The sequence below is a fragment of the Bombyx mandarina genome, chromosome 18 (assembly GCF_030267445.1).
Source record: "Bombyx mandarina strain Sakado chromosome 18, ASM3026744v2".
NCBI lineage: Eukaryota > Metazoa > Arthropoda > Insecta > Lepidoptera > Bombycidae > Bombyx > Bombyx mandarina.
This window is the reverse complement of record NC_143224.1, coordinates 6,218,175-6,245,115: the sequence shown is the minus strand read 5'-3', so window position 1 is coordinate 6,245,115 and position 26,941 is coordinate 6,218,175. Positions and strand designations below refer to the sequence as shown.

The window sequence follows — 26,941 nt, the reverse complement described above, 5'->3', positions numbered from 1 at the left end:
TTATTTAAATTTATTATTTAAACTCTGATTTAATTAATGTATACCACAAAAACATCAGAATTTATATAACTTACAGTATATTTAGGAAACATTCACAACTACAACAAATAGGTACATACCTATATATTTTAGTTGTATGCTAACTAAACTAAATGCATTGTGCACTAAAGAAATCAAAACAAAATAGCACGTAGTCCACAGAACACTATTACTTCTAGCGAAGACGTAGTCATGGCTTATTCGGATAATGATGGGGTATATGGTCTCCTTACAAATTTGTGCAGTAGAACCGCTTCGAAGTGCTACACTCACAGTAGAATTTCACAGAAAATACTTTACACGAAAATGAGATCTCACGCTTATGAAATAATATTGAAAAAATCAACCAAGGAATATCCAACGAAAAAGCTTAACCCAATGATTGGCTTACTTTCTCAACTCTTCATTTATCAGCAAAGTACTAGAAACATCACAGAGTATAAACGAGTTGCAGAACTTAGTAAAGTTATTCAAGAATTGAAGTCCACTGATTTTGGTGACTGTGAAGATGATGTTCATAATGTGCTAAGGTTTTTAATTTCGCTTAGTGACTGTACCCAAGAGGATCAATCAACTGTAATGTATCATGTAAGTATAATGTGTGTACTCTAACAATTTTTCCTGTTAATGTTTTCGTCCATGCAATACGTTTCAATAATATTCAATAAAATAACATTAAACATTAACAGATAGGCCAGTTCATGATCCAGCTTCTCCAGGATGTCTATTAGCAGTACTGTTAATACTGTTAACCCTAGAAAGAAAGCTTGACTGCAGAGTGTATCTTTTTATCTGTTGAAAGCCAAGATAGTCGGACTACATTTATAACTAAGACTTTTTATTTGTTTTTTTCAGAAACCATTTTCATTTGGATTGTTAGATGAAATGTTACCAAAGCCTTGTCGTCAACCATTTAGCTCAACCCAACCGTACGCATACTATCCGTCACATGTGTTTCAGCTGCCATTCTCCTTGAAACATCAAGGATCAAATCTGGATAGTCAGAAATCACAAAATTGTACAGAGTATACTGTAGAAAGTTTTGACTCTGGATCACGTATGTAGATTTTACTCTTATAGTAGTTTTTTATCGTATACTATCTCACTTATAGTAGTAGTAGTAGCAGCATCACAACACAAAAGAAAACTAGGTGACAGGTTATTTGGTATAACCGACATTTTTGCAAGATTACGGGAGAACTTTACAGGAGATTACAAACTGAAATTATAAACTTTAAATTACTTAAAGTTTATAATTTCCAAAGAAATATCGTAACATAAAAACTTCTAGAGCTATTAGAATAGGCTAAACTTAAGCAGGTAGGCAGCGGCTTGACTCTGCCCCTGGCATTGCTGAAGTCCATGGGCGACAGTAACCACTCTCAGGTAGGGGTGGTATGGTCGTCTGCCTATAAATACATTTTTTTTTATGAAGTTCAATTAAAAACATTGAATTGTTGATGCTAATTAGTCCAGGAGGAATCGGCGCATGAGTACCGAAAACTATTCCACCTCAATTTTTTTATGTGATCCTCTTCAAATTGCCCTACTGATAATATAAATGCATGTTGCCATGGGGCAACCCCGGGCCATATTGTTTAAACCGGAATTGTTTAAACAATTGCAAGGAATTGTTATTTTTCAATCGGACAAATTTTTGTTATATTCTTTATTGAAATACAAATAAAAAAGGCCCTTTGACTTTTTACGATAAAGTTAATATTTTTAAAGATATGAATGTTTAAGGTTTGAAAAATTTCAAATTTGGGTACTTTCGACCCATGAAAAGATATTAAAAAAATATATATATGAATAATATTTTTTTCTTAATTCTTCATACAATAGTTAATAATATTGTGAATAGAGATCTTAAAAAAATTCATTGTTTATACCTGTTTTTTAATTTTTGATTCCGCGCACTCACAAGTATGCGTCGCTTACCTTTAAGTATCGCCGTCTCTCTCCGACTCATGCGCTGCATCGGCCATTATTTAATGTAATTATTTTCTGTTTTAACATAAGGGTGATTATACAAAAGTTGGGTAACTATTGAGGATATTTTGTTTACTATAGTTATTAAATCAAATTATTACAAATTCGGGTGTATATGATGGCTAATCTAATGATTATCTTCTTCCAAATCGGGCCAGTCACTTTTTTAAATAGATTGTGAGACATTTAAAATTTTCTGAATTTGACTGCAAGGGGACTGACGGGGCTAACATAGTACTGATAAAATACACAATTTTGTAAGAATTATAATGAAATTTAATAAAAATTAGTACAAATCTCTTATTTTTAATAATAATGGCACATGTTTTTTAAGTATTATAATCACTTAGTAACAATTAAAAATAATTATTAATATTATATGTAATACTGGGAGAAAATACTATCTCAATTTTCAATACAGCCATTTGACATTTAACGTAACGTTATTCACTTAGCTTTTACTACTTTTACTTAAAATTTCAAGTAATCAACAAACAATGGAAACATGTATATTTTCGAAAACATCATTTCATTCCTTAAATTGGTAAAAAACCCTCATCCCTTTTGTAATGAGGTTTGGTACGGGTATTTTTTATTATTATTTGATCCACGGGAACATCTGATACATCTTTTTCATCCATTTTGTTTTCCACAGAGTGCCATTGTGATTACAAATTTTGAGAAAAGTTACTCTTACTTCACCGTCTTCATCATCAACCGAAGAGCAGACCGCTGTATAATTATATTTTGTTTTATTTATGAGATATTTGTCTCTCATGTCTTCAATTCCGGTCTTTGGCGTTTTTTTAATAGATTTTATTACTTTTTTAGTAATAGTAATTTAGCTGTTTTTTGACTCGTACATTTTTGACGCTGAATATTTAGTTTAGCTTTAAGCTTTGAAACTATAGCCTTCATCTTTTTTATTTCCCTGTTTCAAGATTTTCTCTGTCTTTCACTTCTCCTTTTGGCTTCTTTTGCACTGTGGTCTTCGTTAATAACAGGTCTGATTGCTTGATTAACTATGGGTCGTATTTTGTCGTCAGTTGGTGGAGGAGTATTCTGGCATATAAAATTATTAGTGGTTGGTTTCAATAGCGGTTTTCTTTGCCTGTAATTATATGAATATTTTTTCCATTTTTTTTCTACTTATTCGTTGCTCTCGTGGTGTCATGTCTTTAACATTTTTTCTTTGTCCTTTCTCTTTTTTCCTTAAGTACTAATTTTTTTTATTTTTTTTTATTCCAGTAATTTAATAGGATCACTTTTAATTTTGGGCAAGCGAGCCTTTCCGGATTCTCTCTTTTTTATAAATATTTCTTCCCTAGTCTTTTAGCGTGCCGCATGATGTTTTAAACTGAAATATAAAATAGAAATGCTTATACATGGTAGCAATTAAGATAAATGCGCTCTAAAACAACATAAAAAAACAGTACTTTGGAGACACGTCAGTCCTCTAACGCGATACCTAACAAAGGACTGACGCCAACGGACTGACGAAAAAGGCATAATTGGAGGTTATAATCAGAACTAATGTTTTTTTTGGTAATTTCGAATATCAACAAACTACATTTTAACAAATCATAGTTAACTATGTATAAATGAAAATAAACTTCACATTAACAAGAAAATAACGACTCACCACAGGACTGAAGTTTTGACTGGCTTCGCACGTGTGTAGACGACAAACACAACCCAAGCACTGATACAGTTATGGCGACCGTCAAATTGTGCGGTCCGACACTAACTTCATTAAAGCTTAAACAGGGATTTGACCTTGACTCGGTGATATTTGGCGAGATTTTCAAATTTTAAAGAACACACAACGGACTGACGAATGAAACGAACACAAAGTTTCTTTTTTTTTTTTAAATAAAATGGAGAACATTGCATTATGAAAGTTGTAGTATATAATACTATGTACATCACAGATTGTAGTAAATAAGTAAGTTTTCTTAAATCAATGATAATATTTAATGGATAGTCACTTGATTGTTAGTTTTGGGATTGTGACATGCCAAAGGACTGACGTTTTAAGTATTAATCTGGTTTTTTTACTAACTTGTATTTAAAATAAAGAAGTGAAATTGGGTGACCAAATAAAGGACGTTTCGTTGTTTTAAAATAAATTGGTATTTCAATAAAATATAATAAGACTTTGTATATATTGGCTGATGACATTGAGTTACCCAAATTTTGTTTAATCACCCATAAAAAAAATAACATAAACTTATAAAAAAGTAATTTCAATTACATGTTCCGATTTATGCTTAAATAACTTAGAAAAATTGATTTCAGAAAAAAAATTATACGAAACAAATTGTAGAAAATTTAATCTATACTAATATTATAAATTTATATTATAAAGAGGAAAGATTTGTTTGTTTGTTTGTTTGTTTCGAATAGGCCCCGAAACTACGGGACCGATTTGAAAAATTCTTTTTCCATTAGAAGCCGATATTGTCCCTGATGAACATAGGAGAATATAACAAAAATTTGTCCGGTTGAAAAATAACAATTCCTTGCAATTGTTTAAACAATTTCGGTTTAAACAATATGGCCCGGGGTTGCCCCATGGCAACATCCATTTATATTATCAGTAGGACAATTTGAAGAGGATCACATAAAAAAATGGAGGTGTAATAGTTTTCGGTACTCATGCGCCGATTCCTCCTGGACTAAATACCAAATAAAACAATTCTTCAATTTAAATAATAAATGTCACCTATTAAGCGAAATGTTGGTTAAACCGAATAGCCTTTCAATCCTCAATATTACTTTGAAACAGTAACATTGGGATGATCATATTAAAAACGTACATATTTTATTTACGTTTACAGAAACATTACTAAATAAAAATGAGTTAGTTATGAGAATATAAATAGTATTTAATAATACTAGTTTGATAAATAAGTGTTGCATTATTGTTAAATGGGTATACTTTTTAGTGCTTTTAGATTCTACACAACGATCTCACAAAAGAAAAGATTCAGACTTAAAGACATTCCTTAGTCCAATGTCTTTAGCTTCTATGACATCAACTCATATGTCCCCATACTCTGAAAATAACATATTTAATTTACCAAGATTGAGGACACCAAGGGATTTAACAATACCATCTTCTGAACATGCTGATGTAAAGGTACAAATATGGAATGGTTTTTTCATAATTTTAGCGTACATTTAAAAATTAGATATTTTAAATATTAATTGACCAAGACACAAGAAAAATCTGCATTTATCTTTATTTACTGAGTGATGGTGACTAATATAGTGCAGTCAGAAATAGTGAAATTTATTTAGAATACCTCTATTGATAACAGGTAACAGCTCATGAAGGAAATTGTAAAATGAGTTTTATTGTAAAATGTTGTAATCGTACTGTTCGTGAAACTGAAACTATGTACTTATACAACATTACAAGAAAATAATATTATTATTTTCTTTTAGTAATTTGATTGTAATGTAAACTGTAGAGGCCTATAACTAAGGTAAAGGTAACCTATCGCCTATTCACTTATATAATCTTCTCTAAAATTGTTTTAAATATATTTGTAGTATATACACCATACTAACTAAACTTATGTGAAATGAAATTATATACCTACGGGACTTACATACACGTACCCAAACAGTTCTCCAAAAAGGAAGACAGAGGGTAGTTGTTAATCTCTAGCATAACATTAAAATAAACGTGATTGCGTTTTTTTTTATATTGTGTAAGATCAGTTAAAAAACTCACGGCGCACTTGGTGTTATGTAGTTACTGAAATTCGTAGACTGGTGGTAGGACCTCTTGTGAGTCCGTAGGTACCACCACCCGGCCTATTTCTGCAGTGAAGCAGTAATGCGGTTTGAAGGGTGGGGGAGCCGTTGTAACTGTACTGAGACCATAGAACTTAGATCTCAAGGTAGGTGGCGCATTTGCCTTGTAGATGTCTATGGGCTCCAGTAACAATTTAACACGAGGTGGGCTGTAAGCTCGTCCACCCATCTAAGCAATAAAAAAAAACACGCGTGGCACTCGGAGACTGCCGCGGTAAAGCTATTGCATAGCATTTTTTATCAACTTATGCAATTATAAATCGACAATAATAATTTAATATTAAAACAACAATAAAATAAGACCACGCTATATTTATAAACATTAACAAAAGCAAAACATTAACTGTCCCCTTCACACTCATAATCTAGACCTCGCGAGGGAGAGATGGGCAGACTTTTCATGATGTGCATACGGCAGTGCGACGTCACGCTGCGCGCTTATTTACAAGCGCAACGTGTGAATGTGTTGAACGCGAGCTACATAGTAGGCGTAGTGCGGGTGTCATGTTATTTTCGTTACGGAATTTCTTGATTCAGTCGCCGCGCTCAAAGACCGCGATAAAAGCTATGCAATAGCTTAAAAAATATAACGAGCATCACGACTCCGCCCACCTTGAGATATGATGTCGAATTCTCAATTGTTTTAATTTTGTTTTGAATAACGGCTGTCTCACCCCTTAAATCTGAAATAATTTCTGCTTTACGACAAAAATAGATATGGTGGTAGTAACCCGTTCGGGCTTACAACACGTCCTACCACCTGGAAAAGTTGATAGATGAACGCGATACATATAAATAAATTAATTTAGAAATTAAACTAGATCGTCCATATTTGTGTGAAAAACAAAATTAAACCGTTTCTTAAAATTATTAAGATCATTAAATTTGATTTTCTCGATTTCCTCACATTGCCCAATAAGGGCCATCCCTACTTGAATTACCGAAGAAATTAATTATTATATTACTCAATCATAGATATAGTCCTTTTTACTATGTAATAAAGGGTTTATTATAACGTGACTAATTTATCTTTGAACAGAAAGGTTTCTTTTTTCAAGAGTAACGATAGTCAAAATATAGATATTTATTTTCGGTTTTCGCAGGTCATTAAAAAACTACCTTTAGGTGACTATTGTGACGGCCGACCGTGCCCACGGAAACTAAAGTATCCGAAGCGTTAGAAATAATAAAAATATAATGACAATAAAAAACGCGAGATTAATTCGTAAAAGTAGTTATAATTATGAATAGTGAAAACAGCTTTAAAATAAATATATTTCAGATATCATTGGCAAGTAACAGCACGAAAGACGATCTCAAAGAGATGTTCAGAGCTCAGGTAAATGATGAATGTATTGACGTATGGGAACTTGCATCTCAAATTGATAAACATATACCTGATTCCATTTGGGATATTGTATGTGAGTGTGATTTAATAGATTTATTAGCAGTTACATATTAAGAAAAAAATCAGTGAAGTGTCGGGTTGAGAACAAGGGTTTACTACGTGTAGTTCAATGCACAATGCACTCACAAACCTTCTGACCTTCGGAAATTACTAAAGAATATTGACTGGCAAGTCACGCTTTCTTGTGCCCATCACTAAATCGGAATAATAATTTCTTAAATCAGTTCGCACAACAAACCGTGCGTTGCGTGTAACTATTTGCGATCCTTAAACAAGAAATATCATTGACAAATTAACGAATATTCAATTAAAATAGAGGGGGACGGATAGTTAAGAGCTAGAGGAACTTAGGAGCAGAAAATATAGAGAAGAAATCGATGGGAATTTTAAGTACTACCGGGCCCATAGACATCAACAATGTAAATACCGCTACCCCTCTTGTGATATGAGTTTTAAGGTCTCAGTTTTTACAGTACAATGGCTGCCCCACATTTCAAACCCAAACGTATTACTGCTTCACGGCTGCAGTAGATAAGGCCCTACCTAACATACTCAGCATAAAAAATTGAAAAGTGTTTGCACACTTTGAATTTAAATTTAATTGTAAATATTAATTAAAATTTATAAATTAATATTTAATGAAAAGAATATATAATGAAATTAATACTTAATTCTAAAATTTAATCATAATAATGCTTAATCAATATAATCGATATTATTAATTAAATTAATTATTTACATCTACGTATTTCAGCAAAATTACCACCTATAACTGAGAGACAATTAATAGCATCTTCTAAGCGAGAAATAGGACTATGGCATCAAACATACTGTGGAATGATGTCTGATCTCGATATTATAACAGAGAAACAGTTCATTAGACACATCATGTATTTAATCAGTAAGTTTAACAATTGTAGACATGAGTGGATGAAGGGGAAGTGGAAAAATTCTACCGAAATAAACTGTATTTACACTTAGAACACTTAAAACACTTAATGAACACTTTAAAATTCTCAATTCACTTGTTCCGCTTCGCTTTAGGTGATCCGTTCGCTGTTTCTCTTCGAGTAGTTCCGATTATTAACTGACTACTACGACATCCCTAGATTTATCGAGTACATTCTGGACAAGTCGAGTAGCTTCGATGTGTGTTTCGCTATGTGACAATAGATGGCGTTGTACTTCTCGATTTTACCTAGTACCTTCGACATTCATTCGGATATTCGGCGATAGATGGCATTACTTTTACCGGCGTAACAATAATTTTGAATTAATTTCGATGAAAAGACTAAATCAGTAGTATAGTAGTTAGCGCCTGACCAGAGTCAAACAAACAGATAGATAATTGAATGAAATAAATAAAATAATTTAATTATAAACTGTGCACTTTAATTTTTGTTTCAGTTGGCATCGAAACGACTTCGTTTCCATTTAGCGAGGAGTCAAATTGTTTTTATATGAAGCACAATCTTGTGTTAGAAGGGATATCAAAGGAACATATCAAGAGATATGTCTCAGATTTAATATTAGTCGGAACTTATTACAGGAGGTTGTATAAATTCGCATTTAATCAAACGCTTGGAGATCATTTTCACAGTAAAGGATTGGTTTACGAGGTTGGGAAAGTTTACAAATAATATTATAAATTTGAAAACAGTTCTTAATTTAAACTGAAGTTGGTATGTTTTATTGCATTCATATATGCAGGGTGATATTTATCAAAAGGTGTGTAAGGGTAAAAATTTATTATAGAGACAAAAATCTCAAAAATCTTTACTAGTGGTAGGACGTCTTGTGAGTCCGCACGGGTAGCTACTACCAACCTGCCTATTTCTGCCGTGAAGCAGTAATATGTCTCGGCTTGAAGGGTGGGGAAGCTGTTGTAGTGTAAAAACTGAGATCTTAGAACTCATATCTCAAGGTGGGTGGCGGCATTTACGTTGTACATGTCTATGGGCTACGGTAACCACTTAATACCAGGTGGGCTGCGTGCTCGTCCACACCCAACTAAGCAATAAAAAAACTAAAAAACTCTGCATGTACTGATAATTGTTGAATTTTTTAAATCTTTTTATTTTAGTCACGAATCTGTCCAATTGAATTGAAGTTGACAATTTCGTGTTATTTCAATAATTGTTTTTTTTAGATGAAGATGTGTGGCACGCGACAATGTTCAGTTAGTTCAGTGGTGCCTATAGATAAGGCAATTCTCTTGTTGCGTTGATGATTCTTTTATTTATTTATTTACTTATTTACTAGCTGGCCCGGCAGACTTCGTAGTGCCACAATCGATAAATAAAAGACCTAAGCTTTTGTATAAAACAAACTTAAAACAAACAAAAGGAATCTGTCCGACGAGGGATACATCTAAGAAAAAACAAGATTGTTATTTTTATTTCATTCTGAGCATTTTTATATTTATCTAGCCGTTCTCGAGTTTAAGCGAGACTAACGAACAGCAATTCATTTTTATATATACAGATAAGACATTCGTTTGATAATGTATTCACATATTACAGGCAGCCAGGGAAGTCATAAGGCGATATTTATTAGAATTCAGATTGATTGCCACGCAAATCTACGAGGACTGTCAGAAGAGTGGCTCCGAAGACATAAATTGTATGCCGACATTACTGCAAATCTCATATCACGTTGAGCCGTTGAAATACGAAATAGAAACCATTGTTTCTATATACAAACTCATTGATTCAGGTGTGTTTTATAGTATAGAAAAAATAATTAAAGAATTTAAATACAATGATTTATATTTAACAACATTTAGTAGGTATGTTGTTTATTTTAAAAATCATCGCAGCATTTAGTGGTATATTTTTAATAATAAAGAGGCTTAGTAATTTTAAGATTACGTTTAATTCAATTTTGAGTATGATATTTTGGTTATTTTTTTAAGATCCTAAGGCCACATTACCTCATGGAGCAGAACTAATGTCTTATTTGTTCAACGAAATATCGCTGGTGACCCACAAGAAAACTGCAACGACAATGTTCGATTCGCTGTTCGCGATATGCAAAGTTTACTTCAAGTACGTCTCTAAAGTTATTTCGAAAATAATAAAAACCGAAACCTAAATTTAGTTTTAGACCATCTTACGTGCATACAGAAGAACCAAAGGCCGTTAATGCTCATTTATTCATTCATTTTCAGTCATTCGTTCATGTTCATTCATTCATGTTCAGCCGTTCGTTCACCTTTTGCTCGAGCAATATAAGATAACTAGCTGTACCCGTCCGCTTCGCTGGCCATTTATTTTCTACATGAATACCATTTTTCAAGTCTATCGGATGCATGGTTCAGTGGAATGGAACATCTGTAAAAACCACTGTAGATATTAGTATAGATAATACTATCAACTTTAAAAGAGCTCAATAAAAAGGTTTAGTTAATAAAAAAATACAGAACTATGCCTTTTATTAGTTTTACTGGTATTATTAGTTTGGGGTCATCGTCCTGCTTCTTACTAGATAAAAAAGAACATCCGTCATCCAAGACCAATTAATAATTCGACCTTGTAGTGTGTGTGTGTGTAACATAAGATATTTGACAGATGCCTGAATCTCGTTAACGACATTTTCAAGATAAGTTTGTATATAAGGCAAGTCCTGAATATTTAGACTGTCGGTCTGCCAATAATTTCAGCCGGTGGAAGATCTTCCTTCTGATGTTAACGTCCCAAAACCTCATGTCTTAAGATAGCGAGTCTTGCCCATGTAATGAAATTTCATTAACATGTTTTTCAGATTCATAGAGAAATTCATATTTGAAGGCGAATTAGACGACAGGCATACTGAATTCTTCATACGAAAAGACTCTCAGTACGTCAATTGTCAGTCAAAGAGGTATTGGGATAAAGGTTTTCACATAACGCAAAGTATAGCCGTGCCGGAATTCCTAAGGCCCTTAGCAAAGTTTATATTGCTGTGCGGAAAATCTCTGAGACTATTGAAATTGTGCAATCCTAATGTAAGTGCGATTGAATATTTTGACTTTACAACCAAATAGCACTAAGGCACGGAAAATTATAAAAAAAAAAATACGAAATTAAACCGAAAAATTAGTTTTAATTATGTCCAAGTCTGGCCAAAACCGAAGACAATACTGGTTAGTAAATGGTGGACAGTAATTTTATCAGTCATTCTTAATAGCACTTACAGATTATGTTTAGGCATGCTGTCATCCATTCTTTTGTTTTTTTATGATACTAAAATCAATGCAGGTAGCTTGATAGAAAGTTCCAGCACAAAAATAGAAACAAGTCGTATCACTTTCACTTACTGATGATAGAACGTAATGTGAGTTCGTACGGGTAGGTACTACCAGCTTATCGCTTATCTCAAGATGGATGGCGGTAATTACGTTGTCTATGGGCTCTGGTAATTAATTAGCACCAGGTGGGCAGAGAGCTAATACTGTAAGCAATAAAAAAATCTCAATAGAAGAAAATAAGAGGTTAAATCAATCTTATAGGTTGTACAAACAGCTTTTAGTGTCTACCAACTCTCCAATGTTCTTAGTAGGATAGTTTGCCAATGTAGTCGCAGAGTCAGAAATCACGTCTCTCAGTTTTTTGAGGTATTTATGAATTATAGTATTACTACGGACCGATAATTTTGATACTAGTAGATGCAAATCGTAGAGGTCGTCGGTGAATACCCGTATCTCTGTAATAAATGTGACTGCTATAATTATAGTTTGAAAAGTTTTTTTATTAGGACTAGTGATCGAAATCAACCGTAATCATTTCACACTGCAAGATTTAGATTTATTTTATGTGTTAATGTTCTGTTTTGCTTTTGATGCCATTTAAAAAAAAATGACCTGAGAAATTGTGGAGAAAATGATAGTCAACTGTTTTGTCTTGGCTTTATTTATGTAATAGCAAAATAATCGAAATTTTTCATTTGGTAAATGAATGTCAAATAAAAAAAACATCATTGTATGGTGTTTTTCAGGATCCACTGATACTGTTAATATCGTCAGATCACCCCACTGTTAGAACTTGCGCGAACTTCGAAGAACTAGAACGCCAACAGCAAATGTTGGACGTATACCGCACTAGGTGTCTGTTCGTATGCGGAGACCCGGTTACCTTCGAACAGATCATGCTAAAGAGAGACGCTGAAAGGAAAGCGTTTACCGAGATGGCTTCTCTGAAACAAGCCGAAACCATGGAGAAAATCGTTGGTAAGTCGGCTGAGCAGGTTTTTATTGACGTTTGAATTTTTTTGATGTTTGTAGTATACAGGGTGTACAAAATTCGTTTCTATAGTCGGCGCTGCCTATTTCTGGCTCTGTGCGTCGTGAGGTGATTTACTTTAGCTACCCTTGCTTCATACTGCGGAATCCCCATAATAGCAACTTATTTGAACGTTTATTTTATCGCCTATGATAATTTAATCTTTCGGATCTAGAAACGACACTTTTTAAATTTTTTTAATTGCTTAGATGGGTAGACGAGCTCACAGCCCACCTGGTGTTAAGTTGTTACTGGAGCCCATAGACATCTACAAGGTAAATGCGCCACCCACCTTGAGATATAAGTTCTAAGATCTCAGTATAGTTACAACGGCTACCCCACTCTTCAAACCGAAACGCATTATACTGCTTCACGGCAGAAATAGGCGGGGTGCCGTGCCTAGCCGTGCGGACTCACAAGAGATCCTACCACCAGTATCTCTTACCACTCCCTTGGATGTATTATTTTTAGCTGAACGAAAACGTCTAGCACAGTTGATAGTAGCAGAAAAGCAACATTCCCTCCGAGTGCTCGAGGCAGCTATGGCTGAAGCGAAAGCTGCTAAAAGAAAAGCCCAACGCCCGGAAAAAGTACTCAGTGAATTAGAAGTAGCAGCAGATAAGGCCGCTGAAGAGGTAGATTCTAAACTTAGAGACGATGAAAGGTAAGGCTAATTTATACCAGGCACGTACTGTATGCGCGCGAGTTCATCTCCATCGGGGCCAGAGGCGACGCGCGGGGGACAGCTCGCCCCACCCTCGCCTGCCTCCCCGCAAAATTTTCTGACGTCGAGTGTTGTCCTTGACGGTTGTGACGCGCGCTTATCGATATCGAAAATTTACGCTAACGCTATTGTGTTATTTAACCATGACTACTCCGCTTCCAACAAGTTCAGGTAGAAAAAAACCTGAAAAAAGATACATACTGATTCCGACTCTGATCTGTCGGTTGTCTTTTCATATTTTGATAGTAGTGATTGAATTGGAATATTAGAAATAAACAAGTTATTACTTATCACATTTATTTTATTTCATAAATTGCAAAATTACCTTAAGTTACATTAAACCAAATTGACAGCTTTTGACTAAATTGGTAGTTATTATCGACATTAGCATAATTAACTAGGTCACAGCACTACCGCATTCCTCAGGATGGACATGAACTCGCGCGCCTACTGTACCTAACATTTGTCAACGAAAGCCTTCCACTTACGATGAAAGAATAACAACATCTAATAAAAATAAAAACTGCGAAGTCGTTAGAAGTGTGAACATTTAAAATTTGTGTAATAACTAGTTGTAGGGCGTGCTATAACCTCACGCGAGTTGCTACCACTATTCTGCCTATTTCTGACCCGAAGTAGTAATAAAGTACATTATAAATGAGACTTCGATCTTATATCTGAAGGTGTCCACTTTGTGATGTCTATAGGCTCCGGTAACTAATTAATATTAGTTGGCGCCACGAGTTCGTTTACCAATGTTCTATGTAAAAAGAAAATCATTCCGAATTATTGCTAAATATTATTTATAATGATAATTGAGGTTTGATTAGTTGAAGATTTTATTGTGATCAACAATTAACAGGGACAAAATAATGGAGTATTATTCGAAATTGAATATGGAGGTTGAAAAAAGTAAAATGCACACCGAATGGAAAATCAAACGTTTGCAATTAGATCAAAGCAGAATGCAGCTGCTCTCTACCGAAGAGAGAAATTTAAAACGAGAAAAATTAGAGTTGGAGCATCAGAAGAACGAAGAAATCATGGCGATGTCAATACAGAGCTTCGACCCTAAATCCGAAGACGAGATAGAAAGTAAAGTTGATGATAAGAATGTCGAAGATAAAATGTCTATATCCACCAATTCAGTGACCATGCTAGAAATTGATGAAAGTCCACAACCAACTGAATTCACTCAGAATAAAATGAAATCTCAAACGTCTAGTGATGTATTCAACGCTATTTGTAACGTTGCAAAGAGCTTTTTCGGTGTCACGAAACGGGACGATAGCAAAAATGATGATAATACAAAGGAATTTGATTCCCAAGGCAATGTTGTTTCCGAAATTAATTCAAACAGTGCAAGGAAACATCAGTACGATGAAAATCAATTAGCCGAGAATAATTTGCAGTATCTAAAGTCACGGCAGGAAGCCTTTTTGAACAAACAGAAAGTTATGGCTCATGAATTCGGACAAACGGATAACGAGAATAATCAATTGAATGATCCGCCACTGATCAATGTAATTACTGTGGACGAAGAAAATAATATACAAGATGATTCGCGCGCTTTCGTTGAAGCGAAACGTAATAAATTAAAAGTTCTCGGAACCGAATTCGGAATGAAGCCAGATGAGAAAGTTATTAATACAGGACCAAGAACGGACGCTCAAAGGGAAGCTCTGATAAACAAGCAGAAAGTTTTAGGCGTTGAATATAATTTGCCGGCCGAAATATTTCACAAACGCGAACCAGCAAACGTAGCTCAAGAGGAGGCCCTGCGTAATAGAACTAAGGTGCTGACATCGGACCAGGAAGCGAACAAATCGATCAGTCCAAAACGTGAGGCCACCAAACGATCCGGCCTGACATTGAATTTGAAACCATACACTGAAACGGTTAAAGTTCAAAACGTTTCTACACCTAATTTAGGATCTATGACTCCCGGAGATCTATTTCCTCGTGTAAGTATCTCACTGTAGTTTAGTGTGAATTTTAATTGTAAACAGAATAATCGAATATGAGATTGTTAAATTGCAGCTTGATTTAGAAACACCGACCACAGCGGACATACCGCCAGAAGGGCCGATGACTGGCGACGTTTTCACACCCCGAAGTGATGGAAAAGACTTAGAAACTACTGGAATAAAATGCAAAGTTGACAAAGAATTTATTACTTCAGAAGGGTTTAACTTCCCTGTTCTAGATGAAGAGTCTGTTGGGCCGGAGAATACTAGCGATGGACAACCTGAGGAATTTGTCGAAACCTCTCCGACTAAAGGCACGGATATCGAAGTCGAAAGTATCAAAAACAAATATTCATTTTTCAACATACTCGATGGTTCCTATGATCTCGATGATTTTGATCCTTTTGGTGTGAAAGAGTTAACGAAATATTCAAAAGATCCTTTCACTAGTAAAATGGATTTAGAAATGAAAAGCTCAAGCTACACCCACCCTGCTCTTATAATGGAGGAAGTAAAAAAAAAACCATATTCGAACATATTTTTGACACGCTCCGATGCCAAACATAATGACGCCAGTAACATATCATGTGATAACATAGCAACACTGACAGCGTGCTTGCAACGTTCTGTAATGTTGCCACTAACGTACCAGCTAGAAGTCGTTAATAATTCTATTTTGACGTACTTCTTGGTCAATCTGGACATATACGAGCATTTGAGGAGTTTGAAGGATTACTTCTTTCTGATGGACGGTGAATTTTCTCGGAGCATATGTCACAATCTGTTTAGTAAATTATCGAAGACGTTAAATCCCCAGGAGCTTTTGAATTTTGCCACGTTACACAATATCTTGGACAAGGCACTCGGTTCGTCTATATCTCGTAAGTTGAGTTGCTCGTTTGTTCTGTCTTCCATATAACCGATCTCATGATATCAATATGACCTGACTACTCTCCGAATCTTGCCCACGCAGGAGCGAGTCACCGTCGATGCCATAGATACGTCCTTATGGATCCATCAGATCCAATATCTCTTACATTAGACGCCTTCAGCTCTAACGATTAGGGACCTCGGAAACCGTCCTCGTCGAACTCGACAAAAGTTTCGACATGCAACCTAACTTAAACATCAGCCCGCAGAGTTTCTTGCCGGATCTTCTAAGCGGGTCGCGATTCCATTCCAGTAGTAGATGCATTCTCGAAGCAGCTACCCTTGAGCTGTTAGGTCTCCTTTGGAAACGTTCGGTCAGCTGTTAGGTAATCCCAACTATCCTGACTGAGCAATTTGCTCGCCCATCTATCTTAATGAAATTGGAAATGCCTTTGGGCCAACAGTAATCTTTCCTACTTAGAAAAATATCAATGTGGCTTTCGCCTTCACACTAAATATTTGTTTTTGTTTAAATCGCTCGATAAGTGAACGAAATGTACTTGGAGTACATTTTGCGTACAATCAATGTGTATAAGTCGATTGCAAGTTGATTGCAGGGCAAAAAAAAATACCCTGCTTATTTACGATACATACAATTTACACAAATTGCACAAATGCACGGACACACTTGTAGTGTTATGTAAATTTTGTTGTTAATTAGACGAGAGTATAACAATAATATTTCGAATATTTTCTTCGGTATACGCGACACGTAGACATAATTAAAATGGATGTATTAATAGGCTTTATTCTTTCTAATAAAATTATTTTCGACGCTTACTCGAATGCCTTGTACTTTTCGAAATAGTGAAAAGTAGCTTTAATTATAATGTTACGCGCTGGGCTCCGGGATAAATAGAAATTCTACCGATTATTGTCGATACGACATCCCTAGATTTATCCAGTACATACTGGGCAAGTCGAGTAGCTTCGATGTGTGTTTCTGCTATCTGACAACAGATGGCGTTGTACTTCTCGATTTTTACCAGTATCTTCGTTATTCATTCGGCTATTGAGCGATAGATGGCGTTACTTTTACCGGCGTAATAATTATATTTATTTTTTTAATTGCTTTCAGATATTCATAAATTCTCGGAGAATGTTTCGTTTACAATAACCGAATCTCCTCTAAGTTTCCAACACAGCTCTCCCGATGTACTGCAATGCTTGTCCTTGACGTACACGGTCACGTGGCCACTGAACATCATCCTGTCTCAAGAGGCATTGCTGCGCTACGCCAAAGTCTTCCAGTTTTTGGTCAAAATGAGGAGGATATCCTGGGTGCTCGGAGAAGATTTTGAGGTATCATTTATGGTTGTGTATTTAAAAGAGATCACTTTTAAATGCTCCTATTTTTACTTCTAAGTGAATCGTGTCATTATTTCTAGATTGTTACTATTTATATCTTTATTTATTTAAAGGAGAGTAAATTGTAACAGATTACGTAAGAAAAGTTATTGTCTATACAAATAAATAAAATTGAAGTGTCTGTTTGTGATATTAAAATAACCGCTTTTTACTACATGCATATGAATGTATATACGGTACATATACCAAAGTAACTTTTTTTACAATTTTTGTCTGTCTGTGTGTTCCGGCTAATCTCTGGAACGACTGTACTGATTTTGACGGAAGCTGATGTACAAAGGAGTAATTGGGCTACTTCTATTTTAGAAAAATTCTAAAATTATTATAAAATAATGTTTTATTAAATTCCGCGCAGACAACAGCCGCGGCCCCAGCTATATAGTATAAATCTATTATATAGCACGAGTGAATCTGACCATTGGTTACCGGTCATCGCCCTTGTCGAAGCCGTCGCTTGCGATGAAGAGCTCGATGAGCGAATTAACCCTCAGACACAGCCCACTGAGTTTCTCGCCGGATCTTCTCAGTGGGTGGAGTTTCCGATCCGGTGGTAGATTCTGCGAAGCACTGCTCTTGCTAGGGTCAGTGCTAGCATTACTCCAGCTTGAGCCCCGTGAGCTCACCTACTAGTTAAGGTTACGCTCAAGGCTATCTATCAGCTTAGGTAGAAAACAAAAAAACATTGGAATTACTCATTAATTGTTAGCGCGTGTAACAATGCCCGTTGTCGGTTACAGAATCTGAAATTGGCCGTGAAACTTTCGCGTGAGCACTCCCGGAGGCTGTTGCGTTCGCCTCAGTACATCTCTATACAAATTTATCGGCACATAATGGCGTCCATGGTCCGCGCGCTTGACAACTACATCGTGGCGACGTGCATCTTGTCCTCGTGGACCGAATTCGAGAATGATTTGAAGAAAGCGAGAACTCTAGACGACCTATACGAATGTCATGTCGTTTACATAAAAAAAGTTTTGTTCAGATGTCTGCTGAACAACAGATCGACGCCCGTAATGAAGTTGTTGAACGACATGTTTACGGTGATCCTGAAGTTTAGCAGAGTATTGAAGGCGGGGTGAGTTTTTTTTTTTTTTCATTGCTTAGATGGGTTGGCGAGCTGACAGCCCACCTGGTGTTAAGTGGTTACTGGAGCCCATAGACATCCACAATGTAAATGCGCCACCCACCTTGAGATATAAGTTCTAAAGTCTCAAGTATGGTTACATGTTTTTTAATATAATTGTGTAGTGATTTTACGTTTTGATCTGTACATATAATGACGAATGATCTTCCACAGATCTTCCTTGTTCGGAACGGATATGATACTTGTAGATTGCTGATAGCTTCTGTAAAATATCTTGTGTTCTGTGTGCCTGGTGCGAGTTTCTTAACGTTCTCGATAGCGTAAAAGTTAACCCAATTTTGTATGCAGTTGGAACAGCGCCCCTAGCGGCAAACGTACGCAAACGATCCTATTCCATACAAATATGAGCTAACTTTTACGCTATCGAGAACGTTAAAAAACTCGCACTAAGCGCACTGTTATAGGACGGTTCCGAATCTTTTAACACGTAATAAAAACGTTTGTTAAAACTAAATTAAACTTTAGTACCTATTAGATTGTTAGCGTCGATTTGAAATAATGTTTACCCATTAATTTAAATGAGAGGTTGGTAGACAATTGATGGATTATCTTCGGTAATCCTGCTATTTAAATTAGTGAGAATTCACTAGAAGTTAATTTACTTCGCAACCATGTCAGAAGGTTTTATTCTCTTATTTTGCAATTGTACGCTTTTTTGAGTATTGGACGCGTGGTAATCCTCTGTTGATTACACGTTTAAATATGAAGAAACAGGAAATTAAAGAATAAAAAATTAACGACATCCAAAAGTCCTTCAAAAGACAATCTTAATGGTTGATCATAAGGAGCTTAAGGCAAAGGTCTACGTTTCAAACAGCCTTGTCAAACAATTTTATTTGCTTTTAACATACAACTTCTTACAATGTGAACCGTACTTCTTTCAGGGAATGGCAGGAAAACAACTCGAACGCATATTTCACGCACTCCAGTTTCGTACAGCTCGAAGAATTGTTCCATTTGTTCGAAAAACTAGCGAAATACCTTCACAAAGTGGTCACCAAGTTAATGGAGTGCGGGTATCAAAGGCACCTCGTGGAACTACTCATTATGACCAACCTGAACGGATATTACAACTCTGATAAGCCCAATAACACGACAGTTCAGTCCACGTAGGGCATTTTGGTTATTAACGAATCTACCCACACTAATGTGATTTAGCAAAACGCACCCTATGACTAAAAAGTGAAGGCTCATTATCGCTCTGAATACTGTTGTAATAAACCTACATAAAAAAACAGGACGTTGTTCGGGTCAAGGCACAAGATTAGAGTTTTCTCAAAAGCACAACAAGACTGTTGATTCTCAAAAAGACTGTGTTTTTTGTATTTAATTTATAAGAAAAATGTATATTCCAAACTGACAGACAACTCTTGACATGTCCTTGTTAAACGCGTTGATAGCTTGTCGAGGAGTCTCTGGTTGGGTTGAAAGCTTTTATGTTGGTCCTGGACCACTCGACGACTTCACGATTCTTCAGCATCATCGTCATCAGTCCGTTGACGTTGACTCCTAGATACAGACATTCCCCAGGCTTCACCATAACGGTCAATCAATTCGTGGCAGGCCTATCCGTGGTGCATCTGTTTTACAAGTAGCGTGCCGACTGCCACTTCTTGAAATCCTTCGGGCTATTATGGTGACCTTGGTTCTCTTGCGAATCTCTTCCTGATTGGATTTCGAAGGGAAACTCTAGCCTTCTTCTATATTGGCCTTTAGGTGACTTAGGTATGCCTTCTGATGAACCCCTCTGTGAGCGACCATGTAATTAATGGTAAGTCACACGATGCACCTGATATTAACACTGATCATACCAACACTTACTGGTATCTATTTCAACCATAGCGGGTAGATAGCGGTATGCGACAAGTATTACTCAAAATAAACAAAACAATACCAAAAAAAAATATTAGTATAATAATTGTAGATTAATTGGTAAGAAAAAGTCATGAAATCAAATGTGCCAAAGCAGATGATACGTGCATTTTCAATGTAAAAGTTCAAAATGGGTCATTTGACCCGTTATGGTATGTTTAATCTTAAATGGTTACCAGAGACAGGATATGAGAACGTCTATATAGTAAATGCCACTAATTAATTCCCTTGAGATATGAAGTCCAATTCTCAATTTTATAACGACAGTATATTTCGAACTGGAACGCATGATTTCTTCGCGGCAGATAAAGGTAGGACGTCTAAAAACCCGAGAGACTATTTCTCGTGTAAAATTTAGACTTTTTTGGTGATATTATTTTATGAGTTAGTAATGTAATGTGGTGGCGTGCTCTCTATATAATAATTGAGTTAGATCTAATATAACTTTGCCACCAAACAAACCAAACTTTGGTTGCAAATAGATTATTACAGTTTTGCTTTAATTCTTAAAAAAAACTTGGTGTTGCTATGAATCTTATATAATGTTAGTTTTAATTAGTTAAATTAGTTGATAAAACAAAAAAGAGCATGTAGTTAGTAGGTGCTCTGCCGTGTTTCGGTTCAAGATTTCAAAAGTAAACTTGAAAAAAAACAACAATTTTAACAAAACAATAAGTATAACTTTAAAAAAATATATGAGTTTAGAAAATGCTTTAACTCAAAACGTGTTTTCATTATAGCGTGTAGCTTTTTTTTATCTAAAATATTGATTATTTATAATAACGTTAACACTTCAGTAGCGATAATAGTATAACAGATGCATTTTTATGTATTATATAGAGTTCAGTTGTTACTTGTTTGTGAAGAGCTTTTCAGTTAACGATCGTCTCAAGAAGATTGAAAATAAGATTATATTTAATTCCATAGAAGATATAAATTTCGAAAACTTTCGTTGTTATTGTTTAGATTGTTATATGGTTTTGTTGCTTTTATGAGTTGACAAAAATATATGTTATTAGTAAGTATGAATGCTAAATACACCTTGTTTACATCATGAATAGTGTTGTTCTAATTGTTATTTTGTGTCAAGTTAAATAATTGGCATTTCAGATAGGCAGTAAAAGCAAAAATGCAGTAAATTGTACGCATTACTTTGTGGCGTGAGTGACATAAATATGTCATACGAATTCTATTATTCTTTCATAAGTAAAAAAAAAAGTCGAACGTAAAACAAACTTTTACTGAAACAAGCGAATACTAAATTAATATACATTACATATTACACTAATAAAAATCATTTAAGTTTTGTAGGTTCTAATGCTATTTATTTCTAGGTTTTGCTTTGCTTAATGCAAAGACGGTGCAAAAACATTTAATTTTTTAGTTTATCAAAATAATAAGGTGTACAAACTAAAATAAAAATATATTTTTTACGAAATCATGTGTATTTACACAAATAAAAATATAACAAAATATTATACAACTTTACAAATTGACATGGTACAAATTTTATTAATTTAGTTCAAAATAATTGTCGATGAATGAATCTGATCCGTTCCCACCAATCTTGTGATAGTTTTTAATTTATGTTTTTATTGAAATTAAGCTATTATTGCCATTAATTCTGCTTGAATAAAGTATTAAAATATAAAAGATTGTTTTCTTTTTTACATTTCTAGATACCTATTCTGCAAAGTCATGTTTCAATTAACCAATAAGTTTTTTTTTAAATTAGAATTTAACTTTACAATTAGTAATTCTTTCTTATAAATTTATTATAGTCGAGATGTTGAGATCTCATGAAAATGAAAACCAGGATATGAATCCGTGTAAATTATATTTAAAAAAGTCGTGTCGTCTTTATGACTGGGACTAAGGAATTATGGGTGAATGTTTCAAAACAATTTATTTTGAGGTTTCTTAGCGCCATCTTTTGGTGATTGTACTTACTATTAACACAGACATCTAGTGTCGGATAGACAGACTAAACTAATCACTACCATTTTACGTTTTACTGTAAATATATATAAGTCGTCACAGAATTTATTTTAATAATCAACCTTATGATATTTTTGTCGGCTTGGTATGTCTGCTACAATTCATTAAAAACAACAGGGAATCTATTATCTGGTATTATCTAGTGGGACTATTACCCGGCAGTTTCCTTTTATAACCGCATCGACAGTAGCGCCACTATTTTCTTTATATTCAGGGTGTCTTTTCACGAATACCTCATTCTACTGTAATTCGTCCTAGGGTGAACATATAGCCTAAGCGGTTCAGTGAATGTGACATTGAAGTGAAAGCCGCAGCTTACACAGTAATATTTGCTTAATCCAAGAAAACTCAAGTTTGACCTATAAATTTCTACAGAAACCTGAAATTTTCCTGAAATATAGGCATTCAGTGAAAAAGAAAATTAAAATCATTATTGATCGTAAAGCTAATTTACGCGAACATATTTTGTTTCGTCTCAGCGGAGGCAATTTCTCTAAAAACGTTCCAACAAAAGAGTCACCGCCACCTTCGCCGAGATGGCGTTCATGATGCCAGTAGTGAAGAACGATTGGGACATATACAACTCTCAAAGGTCCCGTCGAGCCTCAGAATCGGCGGAGAAGGCGGGGTTCAACGTGGGAGGCAGGGTGCGGAAAATATCGGAGTCACGGTCCGAAGGCCCGGCGTTGTCACCACGATCGGCAGGGCTCAGTCCTCACCGCAGCGCTCCGGCGATGCGCTCGTTGTCGTACTGTCGCGCGCCTCACTCGCGAGTCTCGCTGCGTGCGGCGCCAGACAGCCCCAGCAAGGGTTCGGGTAGTCCGCCGGGAGGAGCGCGCGAGGAGAAGTTCCACAGCAGGTTGGTGGAGAAGTTGAAGCGGGCGCTTGGGCGCTCGGAGTCGCGGCGTGAAGAGAGGAGCTCATGAGTTAACGCGTGATTGTGTGCAGGGCGCGCGCAGAGTCACCGGAGCGACACTCGCGGTGCGGAGCTTGCGTGCCCTACCTGTGACGGTGAACCGTCGCGCCAGCGCCGCCACACTATCTGTGATATGTTCCCGATAGTGAATTCCGAGTTGAGTAGACCATTGAATGTGCTCACTAACCGCCTATCGTGTTGTGAACTGGAAACCCTACCGTCTGAATAAATCAATACGATAGTTTCAGGAATTTCCGTCACACTTCGGTTTGCTTGCTTTGATTGCTGCATGTCTGTCTTTATCGTACCAGGTTTTCAGTATTAGATTGTAACAGGACTGTATGTTGTATGAATTTTAAGACTGCGTTTAGTTTAGTTAGGCCTTTGACTTGAAGTTTTATTGTGTGACATCGTTTCGAAGGTCGTTTAGAGTTTATGGCAGTTCGCGAGGGGTATCTGTGATTTGTTATGCGTAAGTTCGTTCAGTAATTATTTTACGTCGTAAAAATATAAATTATTTGTTGAATATAATTAAAAAAAGATGCAAAGATTTGTTACCAAAATTCACCATTAAGCCAAGAAATTTAGTAGCTGACTTATGAAACAAATGATTTTGTATGAAATAGTGGTATATTTATCTAATACATACTTACTAAATAAGTGAAGTATTAAGTAATTTATAAATTAATATACATGAATAAACTGTCGATATTTGCGGTAGGCATGATTTAGATTGAACAGGGTTCGGACTCGGTTCAGTGAAAACGGTATAACAGTTTTTGTTTGATTTGTATAAGTTTTTAAATTAAAGTTCAGGAACCAGCCTTGTTGAAGTTTAAATCTGTCAGTTTAACTGAAATATTTAGTGAAATATTGTCTAAATTTTTATGGTGACATCTGTGAGATGCCGTAGGTTCGATTTTTTAAATAAGAGAATTGTTTTCTAAAATTCCTGAATTGGACTGCCATATAATGTTTTAAAATAATAAATAATTCTATCAAAATTTTAATGTCGTGCTGTAATGTAATTCTGTTACATTTGTATACTACATGTCATTGTCTACGTCTGATGTTTGTACATAAGTTTTTGGATTCGTTTGTAAATACAACTGTCTCTATTTTATGAATGTAAACGCAGCATAGTTCCCAAGATCTGATTGTATGTACATCGTAATAATATTTAATAAATGGCTTAAAACTGACACATCTGTTTTATTCAAGGTCACTGGAACTCACGTTGTTTTTGAAGATACTTAAAAAATTAATATTGAGCGAGTTTGGCTTTGAACTTGTCTTATTTATAGTTAAATTATTTCTACGATTGCAGCCAAGTATTCGTCCGCGACCACGTGTTGGATTGGCGTTGGTACAAAAATAATTCGACTATTCAGTACATTTAAATTCAGATGAGATAGAACAACCGTCATTGATCAAACCTATACTTATCAAGATTCATTATTACTGCAAAACTCTCGGCAGACGACGTGCAAATAAGGTTGATACACTTATTAGGTAAATTTCCAATTAAATTAACCTATACATGAATACGACCATTGATTAGCGAGCTGTTTGGTTGTTATGTTAATTACAATCGATCTAATTTAAATAGGTAGTCGGAAGGTCCCCCCTCGACCGGGTATCCGTAAATGGATTCGCCAGCGTTAAAAAAAAAAAAAAGGAAGGTCGGATTTTGCGTTTGACGGATTTCTAAAACATTTTCGTGTGATTGTGTCATTAAAATACTTATTTAATCATAAATTCTTATTACTGTGGAAGACAATTAACAGATTGACAAATAACCTAAATATACAGAACGCGAATTTCATTTAGGTACCTACTTCAAAATTACGAATAGAGTTTAACGAATAAAAAATAAAATACTATGTGTAAACTAATTTTTATAGGTATATTACTTTACTGAGGTTTGTATGCAGCGTGCGTCATGCTTGATGCTACTCAACTACACTGTAGAGGCGAGTTCGATCAATAGAGGGGTTCGCCTTTCCAGAACGTTCTTGGTTGTACCTACCGTGTACTTTGTGTGACGCTGTGCAACACGGCACATCAATTTGAACTGTATTCTTCAATGTAGACTACTTTAAGTTGGAATATTTTTTTTATTGCTTAGATGGGTGGACGAGCTCACAGCCCACCTGGTGTTAATTGGTTACTGGAGCCCATAGACATCTACAACGTAAATACGCCACCCACCTTGAGATATGAGTTCTAAGGTCTCAGTATAGTTATATCCTAATTCCTAGGATAGATCTTGTTTAATAAAATTCGCCTAACAATTAGTGGTTATAATAAATAGTATAAAATGCTAGATTATGAATAAAACTACCAAAAATTATAATATATAATGATTCGCCAACCGTATTAGATTTAATGTTTTTTAAAAGTGCTTGGTTTCTTTTATAACCTAGACTTAACGGTGTTAGCGTTCACGTTGTTAGGTCTAGGTACTCCGGTAACATCGTAACACTCACTAGTTGAGTCTTTCCCTCTTTTACGCAATCAAAAATATGCTTTGAGTACTGGTTAGTATGCGTTTATCGTATTTTCTAATTACTAAAGCATAGAACTCACGTGGTATTTAAGTGTTTTTAAGATATTAAATAATTATCGACTTAATTTTAACAGTTTTTTTTAAACTATATGAATACCAAAATGTGTCCTTGGAAATGTCGAAAATCGTTACCGAGGGTCGAGTTTCTCCGGTTCTATCTATAAGACAGCAATTTCATTTGGGACGACGACACATTTTCTAACCTATCTATAGCAATTTCATGTGGCACGACGATACATTTTCTAACCTATCTACGAGTATAAAAGAAAGAAGATATATCACACATGACACATTTTCCACATAAAACTACTTATCTTTCAGCTTGAATGTTAAAACGCCTTTGTCGCTGATAAAGACATAAAGTGCTGTAAACTAAATCAATGTAAACAAGTATTACCTATATTTTAATCGGTTTTCGCGATTCGTACATTCCCGATCCTGCGGAAAAAATGGAAAGCAGTCGACGACGTCGCCCCAAACACGTCATTTTGGATCCTCCCGATCCACTAACGGTGCTTTTAGGTACCTCAAGCACCGGTCACCGTTCTCGTCGAACCCGTCGCTTGCGACGAAGGGCTCGACGAGTAAATTAACTCTCAGACACAGCCCACTGAGTTTCTCGCCGGATCTTCTCAGTGGGTCGGGTTTTCGATCCGGTAGTAGATTCTGCGAAGCACGGCTCTTGCTTGGGTTCGTGTTAGCAACGTCGTCAGGTTTGAGCCCTGTGAGCTCACCTACTAGTTAAGGTTCCGCTGAAATAGTCTCTCAAGGCTATCAGCTTAGGTAGGAAAAAAAAACGATTCGTAGAGAAATAATTGAAAATAACTTAGTTTAATCCCGAGTTTTTATTGTTATTACATCGAGGGGTGACAGGGTATTTGGTTTAAGCGAATTTCGCTTAATACGTGACATTTATCTTTGTAATTAAACG

General features: G+C 35.4%; 2 protein-coding genes and 1 long non-coding RNA gene across 3 annotated transcripts; 2 read left to right on the top strand and 1 right to left on the bottom strand.

Annotated features, from left to right (window-relative positions):
• Positions 1-22,180, top strand: Grip163 (gamma-tubulin complex component 6). The gene is made up of 16 exons (XM_089734619.1): positions 1-627; positions 895-1,096; positions 4,980-5,173; positions 7,139-7,277; positions 8,019-8,165; positions 8,672-8,883; positions 9,787-9,979; positions 10,179-10,311; positions 11,027-11,249; positions 12,239-12,470; positions 12,994-13,186; positions 14,109-15,210; positions 15,287-16,094; positions 17,222-17,445; positions 18,249-18,586; positions 19,540-22,180. The coding sequence occupies exons 1-16, from the start codon at positions 232-234 to the stop codon at positions 19,766-19,768; spliced, it is 4,965 nt and encodes a 1,654-aa protein (XP_089590745.1). The 5' UTR covers positions 1-231; the 3' UTR covers positions 19,769-22,180.
• Positions 2,285-3,845, bottom strand: LOC114245899 (uncharacterized). The gene is made up of 2 exons (XR_003624802.2): positions 3,674-3,845; positions 2,285-3,388 (listed from the first exon to the last, which is right to left on the bottom strand). It is a non-coding gene; the product is annotated as an uncharacterized LOC114245899 (long non-coding RNA).
• A 575-nt stretch (positions 22,181-22,755) lies between the features above and the next one.
• On the top strand, positions 22,756-24,643 carry LOC114239437 (uncharacterized). Its single transcript, XM_028169628.2, has 2 exons — positions 22,756-23,384; positions 23,474-24,643. The coding sequence occupies exons 1-2, from the start codon at positions 23,062-23,064 to the stop codon at positions 23,532-23,534; spliced, it is 384 nt and encodes a 127-aa protein (XP_028025429.1). The 5' UTR covers positions 22,756-23,061; the 3' UTR covers positions 23,535-24,643.
• Positions 24,644-26,941: the final 2,298 nt, after the last annotated feature.